Here is a 16,014-nt window from a genome sequence, read left to right on the forward strand (position 1 = left end):
AAAAGCACCCCAGGACCACAATTGAAAAATATATCCTCAAAAAAAGCATAATTAGTCAGGGAATCTGCAAAGCGATTCCACTGTGGGGGAATAAGCTGGCAAGTCACTACCTTAAAAGATGTATCATATCCAAGGCTGTATGGTGGTACATCCGTAGAATAGGATCTCTCACACTATAGGTCCCATTCAATTAATTGATCATTAGCTGCAAGTCACCTTTTACCAATAATTGACGCATACCACCACATTGGGTTGCATTCGGTCCTATGATTAAGGACTCCAAAATGGCAAGCATCATGACCCACCTGATGCGGTAGTGCTCACCATCGAGCTTTTGATTTGATGGAAGAGCCGGTAACACAAGCACCTTTCAATCCATGATCACCTGAAATTCTCTCTTGCTCTCAAAAGACATTTTCACCTACAATGCCTACACAAAACACACAAGGTAGCTCCCTTTGACTGTGAAAATGCAGCTTGCTAGGGCTCTTTACAACTCATCCTGCTCCTTCACTCGCCAGAGGCGATGAAAATGTAAAGTCTGCACTTGAAATCCCAAAACACAGCCTTCTTTCTTCTCTAATAGCAAAAACCAGCAGAGCAGCTTTAGCAAATCTTCTCCTTTCTTGCACACCCACACTCGCCTCAGCCTTGTTTTGATGCGTAGCTCTCCTACTCGCCCTAGAACACAAAAAACGCAGCCTTGTGTCACGTTGAAATCTCCTCTTCAGGTAGTTCCATCCTAGGTCAGTCCTTCAATGCACTGATACCATGTTAGAGTGAAGCAGTGTAGAAGCGAATGACCAAGACAAAGAGAGAGAGAGAGAGAGAGAGAGAGAGAGAGAGAGAGAGAGAGAGAGAGAGAGAGGTGAGAGAGAGAGAGAGAGAGAGAGATCTGGATGATGACGGGCTGCTGCTCCCGCGCCGTGCCGCCCTGCCCTCGCTAGGTCTGGCGCGACCTGCGGGCGCGTTTTCCTGCGCCGCCGCCGCCTGCAAAACCCTACCTGTCGCCACCCCGCGTTTGCCTCACGCGCGTCGTCGCCCCTGTTCGCCAGGCGTTCGAGTTCGTCACCACCATCGCGGCCTGCGTCTCTGCCTCGTTCGACCAGCCACGCCTGCGCCCTGTGCTGCGGGCGTCATCCCTGGTGCCGTCGTCAGGCAGTCCTGCTCCTGGAGCCGGCGGGAGCAGTCGCCCTGCCCCTGGAGCTCGCATCCTCTGTTCTGGCCGCCCTGTCAATGCCCAGCTGCCCTCTCGCTGTTGCCCTATTCAGGATAGCATCCTCCTGACGCCCTGTTCCCGGACGCTGCCGACGGACCCCTAACCGACATCCCAGCCTGTCCCGTCCTGCTGTGGAGACCGCCCGGCCTGTGTTTCGCCTGTCTGCCCCTGCACGGAGACAGGTAAACCTCGGTTTTCATTAGCTCTTCTTGCTGAGTGCACCCCTGGACAGCGCCTCGGTACAGGAAAAAGGGAAAGCGAGAGAGACGGCAAAACAGAGGGTCAGTCCTCATTCGAGAGCAAATCATCATCTACGATGGCTGGTTTGGATCTGGACTTCATAGATCAAACAGTGGCAGCACTGGGCCCGGATTCTGATGCGGAGGAACCCGAGGATATGGTTCCATGCAATGAAGAGATGCCCCCTGGTCCTGACATCCAGCCTGCGGGGAAACGTACCAAGCATGCTTCGGAAGAGATAGGCGTTTCTCAGGATCGGTCCTATGCCCAGGTTGCTTCGGATTCGGTGGACTCTCAGGAAGTGGACTGGGAACACTTGCTGGAATTTGCAAACACTTTGCTGGGCGATTATGTTCAACATAATCAGGAAGCCTTTTCCGACTCTGCACCTGACGATGTGCTGGATGCCACCGTGGACCCAAAAACGGTCCTACGCTCCTTTTCGGTATTCTATGATCGCGCTGTGATACTTTTCTTCACTGGTCGAATCCCGTTGCTTTCCCGTATTCGCCAGTGGTTGCAACATCTGTTGCAAGGGGACTGTGTTGAAGAGATTTTTATTGGCTCCCGGGGTTTTTTTGAGGTCCTGTTGAAATCAGAGACGCACCGTGCTGCTCTCCTGTCGAAACTGCCTTTGTTTTTTGAACGCCGATTGGTTCATGTGGTTCCATGGCGTCCAATGGCAGACTTTCAGCGTCTGCTGCAACGTGAATGCCCGGTCTGGGTCGAGGTGGAAAACTGTCCGGTTGTTTATTGGCCGCTATTGAAGGATGCTATGGCCGCTGTGGGCACTGTTCTGGTCCCTCCCAGTCTCCGGGCTGTGAATCGCAACCGCTTGTGTATGCTTTGGGACACTGCAAGAAAAAGGCCTGCCTGGTTACGCCTCAATTGCCCTGGCATGCACCCTTTACACTTTCGATTGAAATGGGGCAATTTTGCAGGGCATTGCTTCTCCTGTGGACAATTGGGGCACTTTATGGCCGAGTGCCCGGAACAGCAACCCACTTCCCATAATGGCCATGCTGTGCCGCCCATGGAGGAGATGGTGTGTGATGCTCCATCACTGGATGCTACTCATCAGCCCCAAGCTTTGGCCAAAGGTAAACAACAGGTTGCGGGTCTGGATTCTAGCGCCAATAATTGGGTGGAAGTAGGTGCAAAAAAAGGCAACAGGGTTGTTGCGGCCATGCAGAACAATGTGCCTACTACATCTCAAGATTCCATGCGTACATACATGCGAAGGAAGGAAATGCAGTCGGCTGAGCGCTCGGCTCCTGCTATGGTTTCCTCTGGCCCCCGTTATCAGTCCGCCAGGAAAATGTCTTCGGATCGTTCTAAGGGTCCCTCTGCGAAGCTCGCATTTGATACCAGAGGTAATGTCATTACCCCGTGGGACCGTCGTTATCCCCGGTCCATCCCAAAGCCAGCAGATATGCCGTCTACTTCCAAATCTGGTCCGCAGAACTCTTTTGCAGTGTTGGCAGATTTCTTGGACGAGGGAGTCCTGGACATGCTCGCTGACAAAGTCCAATCGAGGCAAGCAGTGCCTCGCACCTGATTTTGCTTGGAGTATACATGAAAATCGCCACGTGGAATGTGCGTGGAATTTGTTCTCGCCACAAGCAACATGCTATGTGGACTGTGTTGCATGAAAATCAGTGGGATGTCCTGTGCGCTGTTGAGCACAAGAGTCACGATGAAGCCGGAAAAGTGGTAGATTGCCAGGGCTTTAGACTGTTTTATGCTGGGTCACAGGCCATGCATTATTCGGGTGTGCTCATGATTGTCCATGACAAATATCAGCCTGTTCTGATTAAAAATGATGTTCATGGCCGTTTTTTGGTGATTGAAATTATATTCGAAGGCGAAATCTTATGGCTACTTGGCCTCTATGCTCCGAATGATTCCATATCTCGTCGGGCGCTTTGGCAAACTTTGCAGGCCTCCTTGGCGCTTGGTAGACGGGGCTTCTTCATGGGGGATTTCAATATGTGTGTGGATTCCTCCCAGTCCACATCGGAGCATTCGGTGATGGATACGCCGGAAAGTCGTATGTGGCAGGCGTTGGCTCTTGACGTCCTCAAGCAAGATCTCTGGTCCTGGTTACACCCGTCCTCTACAGGGTTTACTTTCCACTCTGCCCAGTATGCAACAACATGGTCGAGATTGGATCGTATATATATCATGCAGAATGATGATTTTCTTCCTGAGCTGCTCGAAATAAAAGTATTGCAGCAATATGCCCTGTCGGACCATTTCCCTCTGCAGCTTGAGCTGCTTGCACAACCCATTGCCCCGTTCAAGCAATTTCTAGAGAGACTCCCTTTGCGATTCAATTCGTCTTACCTGAAGCATGCCCTCTTTCAGGGCTATATGCAGCAATTGATCGACAGATTTCTCTTCGACTTCGCTTCTCAAGGCACTGCGTCCTTTGACCGATTGCTCGCTAATGTGCAGCGGGTTGCGCGGCAGTATGGGATCCACCATGCCTCTCTTTGTCGGCAGCGTCGCAAGGCAGCTGAGGACATGCTGGCTTTGGTTCGTTCTTTGCTGGGGGACACTCCGGATGATGCCTTTCTGCTCGCACTGGCCATGCGACTGGCGGATCTTATTAAAGAATTCCAATTGAAATCATATCAGCAGGCCAAACTGCAACATCTGACAGAGACGTTGCAAGATAATGCATGTCAAACCCATAAGTTCTTTCGAGCTCTTCACGCCTCTCCTGCTAGAGAAAATATGACCAGACTTGAGGATGCAGAAGGTCACCTTATCATGGATCCGCAGACTATTGTGCAGATGTGCACGAATTATTTCCGTGACCTTCTCGGCACCACTTCTCCACCCTCAGATCAAATCACTCAGGCCCGTTCGGATTTTTATGACCTGGTCCGCAATCAGATACCGCAGGACATGCAAGCTATTATGGAGTCGGATATTGGTGAGGCAGAGGTTATGGACGTCTTGTTACATTTGCCCAAGGATAAAAGCCCGGGTTGGGATGGTCTCACCAATGAGTTCTTCGAAGCTTTTGCTACCCAACTGGCGAAACCATTGCAGGCCTTGTTTCAGCAGGTGTGGCAAACCGGGATCATGCCTTCCTCATGGAAAGAAGGCCTTATTAAACTGCTTCCAAAAGTTCCTTCGCCATCTACGTTGACACAGTGGCGCCCCATTTCTTTGATGGGTTCAATGTACAAAATCTTTTCCAAAATAATGGCGAATCGGCTTCATAAGCATCTCCCGGCCATTGTGCATCCTCTACAGTATGGTTTCATTAAGGGCCGAAATATTTTGCACAACGTATTGAATGCTCAACTAGCTATTGATTATGCAAGGCATTCTAACCAGGAGGTGGTACTGATTCAATTGGACCTGGAAAAGGCTTTCGACTATCTGGATTGGTCTTTCGTCGCTGAACTTATGTCGGCTATGGGCTTTGGTCCCCGGATGTCTCGTCTAATCTACACTGTTAGTGCTGCGGCATCTTCGCGAGTCATGCTGAACGGAGGTGTTACTGAGCCATTTGTACTTGCCCGCTCCGTCAGACAAGGATGCCCTTTGAGCCCGCTATTCTTTGCCCTCGCGACACATCCAGTTCTTTCCATGTTATCCCATATGGTAGCCTCTTCTCGGTTGGCCGGTCTGTCGCTTCCTTCAGGCCACCACTTCATTAGCCAATCCCTGGCGGATGATACTTTTATGATTTTGCGGGCGGACAAGGACAACCTCAAGCGCGCATTGGATGTTTGGGGCATCTTTGGGCAAGCCTCCGGCCTTCGCATCAATGCGCTCAAATCAGCCATTCTCAGCTGCACGGAGTCGGAGTTACAGTCCTTAGACTGGCAGGGTCTGGTTATTCCTCGTGGCTCCATTGTCAGGCACCTTGGGTATCCTTTGGGTGTCGACGTTCCACCAAAGCAGCTTCTGCAGTGGATTTCTCAGAAAATGGTGGCCAAGTTTATGTATTGGAAATCTCAAGCCTGGCCCTTCCATATTCGTCTCAAAGTGGCCCAGACAATTATGCTGCCAATGCTGACATATTTTTTGCCATTATTTCCCTGGACTACTACCACTCTCAATGCTCTTACTCAGTCTATTCGCTTCATGCTATGGAAGAAGGACTCATTGCATGCAGGTATCTCCTGGATTTCGTGGTCGCATGCCTGCACCCCTAAACGCATGGGTGGCGGAGCTATTTTAGATGCCCAAATTCACATGCAGCCACTCCGTTGGTCTCTCTTCCGCGCCATGTGTTCGGATCATCATCCATGGGTCGATATAGCCCGTTATCTCCTTGAGAGCCATGGGCTTCTACATGGCAATACCCAAATCCGGACTTCGTGGTGGCATGTTCTTAATGCTGATTCGAGGTTCTCCAGTTCCTCTTCGTCGCTGCTCAATCATTTGGTATTTTCCTGGAAACGGGTCCTTCTAAAGGCTCAGTGGCATCCAGCGGAGGATCGCTTGACTACGAATTCTTTTCAATTGGAATTATTGGCAGTCTCGCGTTTACTTGCATGGGAAGGCAAAAATGAGCTTAGACCACAATTCAACCGGATGGCTCGTCTGGGCTTGTCTTCGGTCGCGGATGCCACCCTTGCTAGTCGCAATGTGCTTATCTCATTTCGTACAGCCAGGAGGCTTTACAGGATTCCGCGGGGATATAGGCCTTTATGGGAACAGCTTTTGCGGATGCTCCAGAGCAGACAACCCTTTCCTGCCCTTGCTTCAGATCATCCCTGGCAGGATTGGGACCTACAAGGCCGGCTGCCTTTAAGCAAAGCTTCTGCTAATCAAGTTTATCATATTCTGATCAAAGATCAACAATGGTTACTTACCAAAGCCAATGCTTTATGGGGCCTATGAAAATCCCGGTCCTGGTGGAGGGCAACTGTGATGGAGGGCTGGTTGAACAAGACCCCCTTCAAATGTAAAGTATTTCTTTGGAGAGTGATGATTGGTGGTCTTCCGCTTGCGTCGGCTCTTTCCAAGCGACGAATTTCCAATGGCAACTGTTTCTTTTGCACCACTGCGGTGGAATCAGCCCGCCACAGATTTATTTCTTGCCCTGTCGCAAAAAAAATCTGGTTCTTTTTGTCGGCTGTTTGGCAAGGAGCGGTTGGAGTCACGCTGCGCCCCTTTGATTGGGTTTTCGGGCAGCCCAAATACACCACTCCTGCACAGCCACATATGAAGCTCATGTATCATTTTCTTCGATATTGGGGTTGTTGGCATAACTGGACAATTAGGAATGCTTTTCTTTTTGACTCCGCCTATAATGTTCAGCGACATATTGTGAGGCTTAAGGGCCTTTTGTATTGGCAGTTAGATCTTCTCCGGCATTCTGATTTGCTCTCTAGGGAGGACTTCCGTCCCTGGCTTATGGCTATTTCATCTGCCCCCTTGCCATAACTTTGTAACATGTAGCACTTAGCCCATCTTTACATGATGGCCTGGATTGGCGTCATGTATCTTGTAATCAAGTTATCTTGTACTTTTTTTCGTAATTAATACAATTACCTTTTACGAAAAAAAGAGAGAGAGAGGTAGTGAAATGTAGAAAATCTACAGTGAAGAATGTTGTATAAGGATGGAGAAATGTACATGGGTGTAGAGAGAATGTCTACGTATGTCTCCATCTCGAAGATCTTGATCTCTGTGAACCCCGAAAGTAGTTTCCATGGTCTACAACAATCTGAAAACTAGGAGCACAACTGATTGAGAGTGTGAAAAACAAGGCCAATAAATAGGTCAGCAAAAATAGCAAGAAATAATAGATTGTAGAGGCGGGCTCAATCAAGATCAACCGCCAAGATCCACGGAGCGCTTATTATTCAAGCATTTCAAGCGAGCACTAATGGTTACCTCTCACATAGCTGATGCGCTATCCCTCTCTACAAGTGTAGTGAGCTTACCTTGATGCTCGATTGAGTTGCTTCCTCTCTCAAGCACTCCGATAGCTCCATGATTTGTGATGCAAGCTCAAGCATCCTCAAGCCTCTTCCTTCAAGCTCCATCTCCCATAGCCATGCACAAGACGAGAGAAGAGAAGAGAAGAAGAAGAGAGGAGATGGAGGAGGGCTTCACCTCCAAGATTCCTCACCCTCACACACTCCCTCCCTCCCTCAAGCACTCACAAGCAAGCAAGCAAGAAAAAAGAGGAAGAGAAGAAGAAGAGTCCACTTTGCCACACACCAAAGAATAAGCTCTCATTCACTTTTTGAACTTTATATACAAAACCCTAAATCCCTTTTGGGCGGTCATCCCCTTATCCCCCTTTTTTACATGGCATGGCCTAGGCCCTTTTTGTCATTTGTTCTCCTCTCTTCCTAGCTTGGTCCTTCTGCCCATTCATGGTTACAAATTGCACAGAGGGGAGCCTGGCACTCTTTTATAGAGGTTTTGGCTTCGCCTTTATATTTAAAGGTGCGCCTTCTTGCTTTTGGCCTCTTGCATCTTTGGACTCTTGGTGGTTGTTCCCATGCTTTTAGATTTCCTTCGGGCCCACTCTTTTGTAGGGCACCTTTCCTTTTTTCCGCCTTGCGCTTTTCCTATTGGTGCCTCGTTTTCCGCTTCCTTCACTTTGCAGTAAACATTATCCCTCTCCTAGTTGAGTGCCAGTCTCATGGCACTGCCGGGTGGTGAGTCGGACGGTATTGCTAGAGTAGTCGGGTGGCTTTTTGAGTTTTATACGAGCCGTGGTGGATCGTTTGTTGGAGAGATTTATGGATCTGGAAGGTCCTTGAGTTTGGAATGAGCCTTGGTGTTGGAGGGATTTATGGATCTGGAAGACCCTTGAGTTTGGAATGAGCCCTGGTGTTGGAGGGATTTATGGACTTGGGAGGCCCTTATACAAGCCTTGGTGGAAGGTGTGCTAGAGGAATTTACGCCTTTGAAATTGAAGACAAAGTTGGGCGAATCCCTGCGTGGAGAGAGATAGGTGTGTAGATCCATCTTTGAAATTGAAGATATAGTTGGACAGATCTATTGTTTGGCTCTCCCTGGCTGCCTTCTCCTGCACTGTTCCAAATGAGCTTCTTCATTCACTTTTTGACTGGAGCAAGCAGCTTTCTGGTCGCGAAAGGGGGACACGATGTGCAAGGAGTTTTTCCAAGTGCAGTAGCCTCACAACTCAGGAGAGTAAATACACAACCTTGGAGATCAGTATGGAAGGACTTGTTCTAGCCCAGACGAGGTGATGGAGATTGCCACTGACTACTACAAACGCCTTTCCCAGCAGGAGACAGCCTCAGCGAGGACATTGATGTAGACAGCAGGTCTGGGATCACACCCCGTCCCTCGTCACAAAGGAGATGGGACGCTCCCTCCTAGCCCCCTTCATAGAGAAGAAAGTAGAGGAGGCTTTCCATACATAAGACGGGCAGAAATGCTCGGGAGAGGATGGCCTCTCTAAGGCCTTCTTCACTACCTACTAGGAAGTGGTGAAGGATCCCCTACTGATGGCCTTCCAGGCGATTTTCACTTTAGGACAGATGCCAGGGAGTCTTTTGGCAGGCCTTATCAGTCTTCTCCCCAAAGGGGGAGACCGGTTGGAGCTTTTCTAGTGGAGACCGATCACCTTATTGTCAGTGGCCTATAAGGCACTAGCAAAGATGATTGGTAGGAGACTATGCCCTGTGCTTCCAGACATCATCCATGACACACGGATACACTTGGTCCAGGATAGGAGCATCCTAGACAATGTATTCACCTTCTTTGAGGTGACAGAGTGGGCTCAGCACAGTGGGCAGAGACTGGCCGCACTTCTCTTGGATTTTGAGAAAGCTTATGATTGGGTGGACTAGGATTTTCTAGAGGGCGCCATGGTGAGATTCGGTTTTCCCCAAGCTTGGATTCACGGGATCTCCGCACTTTACAGATCGGCCACTTGCAGGGTTTTCATAGGTGGTAGGCGAGGGGAGGAGTTTCGGCTAGAGAGATCAGTCTGGCAGGGCTGCACCCTACCCCCTTCCCCCGTACTTGTTCCTACTCTTTGCAGAGGCGATGTCTTAGTTCCTTAGGTCACGTGTGAGCGGATTACGCGGCCTCCAACTTCTAGTGAGAGAGGAGATTGAGTTGGTAGAGTCAAGAGTATGCAAATGATACAACACTCTACGTAGAGGACAATGAATTGATACTGGAGAGAGTGAGACTGGCTCGTGAGGTGTTCTATTCTGCAGCGGGAGCAAAAATCAATTGGCGAAAGTTGGTTGGTTTTCTCACAGACCTAGACTCTAGCATGGAGTGGGATGTTTACCTAGGATTTAGATGGGTGAGCAGAGGGCAGACTGTCCGGTACCTAGGGTTCCAGGTGGGGACTTGACATCACTCCCACCCAGCAGTTTCTTCTAGTCCTCGATTCTATTCGGAGGAAGCTGACCTATTGGAGCACGGCTCGCCTCTCACTAGCCGGCCGAGCCTTGGTGGTTAAGCAGGTTCTCCTAGTGACAGCCTGGTACATCGCCTCGTGTTGGTGCTTCTCCTCATCCTGCGTAGTGCACCTTTGCCGCCTAGTGCAGAACTTCCTTTGGTCTGGGTCAGACGGCTCCAGGGATTCCAGGGCCAGGGTAGCGTGGGCGACCATCATATGGCATCACTTAGAGGGAGGGCTTAGGATCATAGACCTAGAGTATCAGAGTATGGCCCTCTTGGGCAAGCTAGTTATCCGCGGTCTCACACCAGGAGGGCACACTTGAAAGGTCCTATTGCAGGAGGGTCTTCAGGATTGTAGACCGAGGCTTGGCGGTGAGTGGAGACTGTTCCTTAGATGGATCTTCACGCCAGCCCAGATCACTCCCCCCCCGCCCGATCACCTTTCCTTTGCAGCTTGCTCCGCGTGTGGTAAGGCCTCGGCAAGCCTTGATCTAGAAACCCCCAGGTTGCAAGGAGGAGATAGATCATCAGCCGGTGATTTGGAACCCCCAGGTCAGAGATCGGGGAGGGGCACAGATTGGCAAGCGCCCCCACATCTAGTGAGCTGGTTGGGAGGCTGGCCTGGCTCGTACCATCAGGACATGGCGGGAGGTGTACAAGATGGTGGATGAGGAGGTGCTGCAGTGAGTATCAGGCTACCAGAGAGGAGTGGAGTTGAAGAGAAGGGAGATAGACACAGTAGTATCTCGCGAGTGGCTTACTCCCTCGATACGAGAGCCGATAAATCCCAGAGAGGTATGGACTGCTAAGTTTTCACCAGCAGGCATCCCCCTATAGGTGGCAAGTAGAGTGGGCGACGCTCCACCTGGGATTTTTTTCACCGTACAGGAGGGGGGGGCGGTTGGCTCTTGACAAAGGGCAATTGGCCTTCAGGGGAAGACATACCCTTTTGTCTTTTGGCAGGAGCTTAGGGAGTGGCGCCTCTGAATCTGGGAGGGCAGGGAAATTGATGAGCTGGAGTGGAATCCGGGAGAGTGGCTATGGTTGGCCACTGCGGTCGCCGAGAAGCCACCAAGGTTCTTGGAGTACACTGTCAGGATTGGCAGACACGTACTGATGCAGGAGGATATGGAGTGGGCACCATCAAGTAGTAGGCACTGGACGGAGCATAACATCATCACGGAGCCTTTCCGATGGACCTTCTGGCGCCGCCTATGGGATAGCTGGAGGTTGAGGAGGGTATCATATTTTTTATGGCTAGTGGCACATGGAGGCTTGGCGGTGGGAAATTGGCTTACGTAGATGCAGGAGGGAGGTTGTAAACGCTGCACATAGTAGCCTCTGGAAACTCCAAAGCATTGCCTTTGGTCGTGTGAGGTTGCGTAGCTCATGTGGAGAGGAGCATGCTACATCCTTCGCCGTATAGCACCTAGCCTTGGATGTATCTCATGGGGAGCTTTCTGCTGGCAAGCGGTTAGCGAGGGCCGTCACCTTTTGTATGAGGCCGGGATGCAGGACACGATATTCATTATCGAGGTAGGGTCGTGCGTAGTGGTTGGTTTGGAGGCTCTACCCATCTGTCAGGTACTGGAGGTTGTGTACATGATGTATTTGTGACTTTCATCAGCTCCAGCTTGCCTATTGAGCATGAGTACTCCGTTGTAATCAGTTTTTTTGAGTAATATAATCAGCCACATTTTACTCGCAAAGAAAAAAAGAGAAGGAAGAGAGATACTTTTCTTAGGACTTGGGATTTTGGCACTTTCTTTCTCTTTTGGACCCACATGGTGTGGCATTATAGACCTCTTGATTGGCTATTCATTCAAGCATTGGAGGTAGGAATATAGCAGAATCAGGCTCATTCTCATTGTGATGCTCATGCATTAGAAGGTGGTATACAATTCGCTTTTTTTGAAAAATAGCCCTTGGTGACCTTTGGAGTCCTGAATCTTCCCTTCTTTAGTGCTTGCATACTCATCTATTCTTGTCCAATTTGACTTAATATCCCCTTACCCCTAAGGATGGATGAAAGAATAGTTTCCTTGACCGCTTAATGTTTCCGTGTGATTTGGAACTGCAGGTGTGCAAACTCTTTAGATACCAAGAGATTGACAGCAACACTATTGGTAAGATAAAATGACTCATCATATCCCTTCTATCTTCATGGATACTGTTTCAAAGCAAGCCTGAGATTGTTTGATTGTTCCATTCTTAAACCAGTATACAAAGTGGGGGATTTGGCAGATTCATTATACATTATCTTCACAGGTTCTGTTAAGGTAAAATGCTTTCGTTGTTTATGTCTTTCTGCATACCTGAACAAGCAAGTTTACCTGTTTTCCCCTACCAATAAAAGTCAGGGTTTTGGTTCTTAAGTCCTACGGCAAGAAAGTTGGCTGCTTGATCCAGAAATTGTACTCAAATGGCAAATTACATGTACTTGAGTCAGGGCATGAAAAATTATGGACTTTAAAACTGGGTGGTTATGGTGAAGGTTGCCACCCTTGGTAAAAGATTGCAAGGTCCAATTATTTTGAAACCTGGTGATCATTTTGGTGAAGGTGTGCTGGTTAGAGAAGATCGGCTGAGGTATTTTAGCTATGTATACCATCATATAAAGGCTTTGTTTCAATATAGTTGTCCAAATTTACTGTGCAAGCAAAACTCTCTGAAATAATTCTTTGGACTGGTAGTGTATAACTTGTTAGATAATCAGGCTTTATGTCTGTTTAAGGTTTAGAGGATCTAATTCTGAGAGCAGCTCACTTACTTTCAGGCATGAAACAATAACTACAAATGAAAAGGTCAGCAGAACAGATGTAATCAGGACTTAAAAGGACAAGCAAAATTGTGAAGAAGTCATCTGAGCAATCAAACAGTTGCATTCTTTTAAAAGCATGCCCTGACTTATTAAGTGTTTGTTTTTTGCCACAAGTATATGGAAAAAGTTTTATGTTTCCCTTGCATATGTTCGTGTAAGTATGTCTGGGTGTGTGTTTGCATGTGGACCTAGTATTCCTCTCTTTTTTTTTGCATGTTGGTAATTAAATTGGAAACTCATGGCTGAAGTTTGAGGCCATAGAATCGTCACTAATTGATTATATTTCCCTTGCATTCAAAAGTGCTGCACAAGAAATCATATTTCAGACCATTGAGCTCCGATGCACATTTGTTGCATATTTTAGAAGAACGTTTTTGTGATATGATGTTGAATTGAAGCATCACGTGTTTTCCCAATCAGTGTGAGCTGGTACTTCTGACAAAGCAAGATTATGATAGCGTTTTGAAGACTGAGCTCTCACAGGAAGTTAAGGAGAAAGTGGAGGTACTTAAGGTTAGACTGTTCCTTGGTCTGTTCAATCTGTTACCTCTTACTTGTATGTGGTGGATTTCAGTTTGGTTTTGTGTTTTTTACACCCTGTTTCTGTCTTCCACAAAAGACCTTTCATGTTCTCCTTGTATAAATGGTGCTTATAAAGATACATGCAAGTTTTTAATTTAATTTTGTTTAGTTGTGGAAGTGAATAAAAGTAATGATTCACACATGATATTGCTTCAAAGCTGAACCAGTGAAGTGGAGTCATTCAGATATGTGCTTCAATTTACTGGCGTGTTAGAACACACTCTGGCACAAGGATTATGTTTCTCATAGAGACGAAAATCTTGTTTCTGGCAGAGTATCAGAGTGTTGTGCGGCATCTCAGATCAGAGTCTTCAACGACTTGCAAGTCTTCTTATTCCACGTACTTATGCCAAAAATAGGGGTAAGTTCCATGTCTTATCATGTTAAGTTGCAGTCATTGAATTAGGGGACCTATTACAAGATTCGGACGTTGATGCAAACTAGATCTCTGCACTCTACCATCTGAACTGTTAGCCCAAGGCACGACCTTCTCTATCCTTAGAATACGAACGTCAACTTAGAAATTGGCTCTAACACCTGTCAAGGATGAGTCAAGGATACATACTTTTGGGGAAGCCCGAAACTGCAAAAGAGCAAAAAATGATGGAAAACCTGCAAAGAAGCACAATGGTTGCAGACCTTCTATATCTCCCAATCATGATAATAATGGGATTGTTCCTGCCAAGCTACAGGCTTTGCTGCTAGACTTGTCCATCCATTTATTCACATCTGAGGGTCCCACCTCCTGAAGGTGACCATGATGGCATGAGTGGAATTGTAGGTCTTCTCTCTTGAGCGTCAACCAGTGGATCCCACATACGATATGCCTCTGCCATTTTGCACTTCTTCAAGCATCTAAGGCAAAGAAGTGCACAAAAACTTGATCAGTGGATCAAAGGCCTTGGAGGTGAGATGAAGCATCTCTACAATATGGGCATTTGGTCCTTGAAAATTGGATTATTTATTTTACCACCTATTTGGCAACTGAATGAGATCTTGGAGAAGCATAAAGTTTTGAGCACACCCATATAAATGTTTCAAAGCCCATGATTATAAGTAAAACTAGTAATTATAGACTTCTATAACAAATAATATCCTTGAAGTATCTATCTTCATTTGGCCAATATCATTGTCTTTTAGTGAAATTTTATTTTTGTGCATTATTGAAACTCATCAATCTTAAGGGAAGATATATTTTTAGGAAGAATACAAACAATTTTTTCTCTATCTACCATAGGATTCTCAACATTGATTTTAATGCATGCAAAATATTCTTTATATTTCTATGTGAATCCTCTTATGTTCATTTTCCTTATTGCTTTTCTGTAAAAGTAAGTGTCTAGTATGGAAATAATTTAGTATCAAAAGGCGCTGTTGTCGGTTGCGTGTATATTGCAAAAGTATTTACATTTTTTTCCTTAGATTTTAATTTAGGTTAGTGCTTTGAACTCTGTAGTGATTGCTTTTCAAGGAGAGGATGCTATGGAGATGTATTTTATGAAGTCAGGAGAGTGTCGGGTAACCTGCTTATCAAGATCTTCATTGGTGTGCATATTTTGTCAAACAAGAACATGTGAAATCGGAAAATCCTGTTTTGCAATTGAATTTAAAGTTGCCTCATCAAATAAAAGCTTTTCTGGCAAATAAAGGATTTTAGATGTGAGAAGAAACGTTTTATATATGTATCCCTTTGTCAGTTTTTGAAAGATATAATGGGATCACTTGAGTTGTTTGACTGACCGGGTATTAAGATTGGGGTGTCTGGGAGGAGCACTCGTGATATCAAACAGAGCAGATTATATAGTTGTGACTGTAAGCCTTCCCTCTGTCAGAAATGCCCTGGAATAGAACTCAGAGAGTGTGCTTTATTTCCATAACACTGCATCTCATCTCAAAAGGGGAAGGGGAAAAACAGGGGCCAGAAATAGAAGAGTAGTGGCGGGCTATAACATTTGACTTTTATTGAGTTTAAAACAAGTGCGTTTGGAAAAATTATGATCAGTATATTCCTAATTTGCTCTTGGATTTTGAAATATCCCACAATAAGAAATAGGCATTACTGTTCTTTTTTTGTGGGTGTGCAAAAAAGGAGTGGCTAATTATATTACTGAGAAGAAAATATGACAAAGTACAAATGCCTCTTGAGGTGATTTGGAGGGGATGGGAGAAAGAAGCCATGATGGAGTATAACACTGTTGGGGTTTGCTGTCCCGTTAAGTTCAAAACATGCTATAGCAACCCCAAGTGTGAAGGAACTACTACTGAAGCTCCCATTGATGTCAAGAGTCCCTGTGAAGTTGCTTCCAATGGTCTCTAAGGGAGTGAATGACGGATGACTAGAGCTTTGCCAAAGTGATTAGATACTAAGAAGCTCTCCCCTGCTGAATCTTGAATATCGACTTGCAATGGGCCTTCCAAATGTGCCACCCTTTGAGGCTATTGACAATTTTCCAACAGCTCTAATGTCCATGTGGTAGGATTTAGTACTTGTCGAATGGACAGAGCCTCTAGGTACACAATTTCACATGAGCTAGCCTCAATGATGATCTTGTCATGCAGCTCAACCTTATAGAGTAGGCGGCATCCTAACTGATTGATTAACAGAAAAAAGCATCACAGACAACATATTCGAGGCTGAACTTTACTTGATGAAGAATCCTACAAGCTCCTCTCCAAAGTAGATGTCCATCCTTACAAGACCATAACCATTGCTCCGTGGCCTAGCATTGATCATAAAGTCAATGCTTTGTCTTTCTATGAGATGTTAAGTGATTTC

At 46.9% G+C, this 16,014-nt stretch overlaps 1 protein-coding gene across 1 annotated transcript in view; it reads left to right on the plus strand.

Annotated features, from left to right (window-relative positions):
- Positions 1 to 16,014, plus strand: part of LOC148028809 (uncharacterized) — a 104,995-nt gene that overhangs the window by 42,341 nt on the left and 46,640 nt on the right. Inside the window, exons 4-8 of the mRNA XM_087687598.1 lie at positions 11,916 to 11,961; positions 12,056 to 12,114; positions 13,077 to 13,160; positions 13,512 to 13,599; positions 14,695 to 14,756. Of these exons, the coding sequence (XP_087543724.1) occupies positions 11,916 to 11,961; positions 12,056 to 12,114; positions 13,077 to 13,160; positions 13,512 to 13,599; positions 14,695 to 14,756 (339 nt within the window). The remainder of the gene's footprint in view (positions 1 to 11,915; positions 11,962 to 12,055; positions 12,115 to 13,076; positions 13,161 to 13,511; positions 13,600 to 14,694; positions 14,757 to 16,014) is intronic.

This window comes from Lygodium microphyllum, chromosome 11 (assembly GCF_053477565.2).
Source record: "Lygodium microphyllum isolate KBCC chromosome 11, Lygodium_microphyllum_v1.1.10, whole genome shotgun sequence".
Classification (NCBI taxonomy): domain Eukaryota; kingdom Viridiplantae; phylum Streptophyta; class Polypodiopsida; order Schizaeales; family Lygodiaceae; genus Lygodium; species Lygodium microphyllum.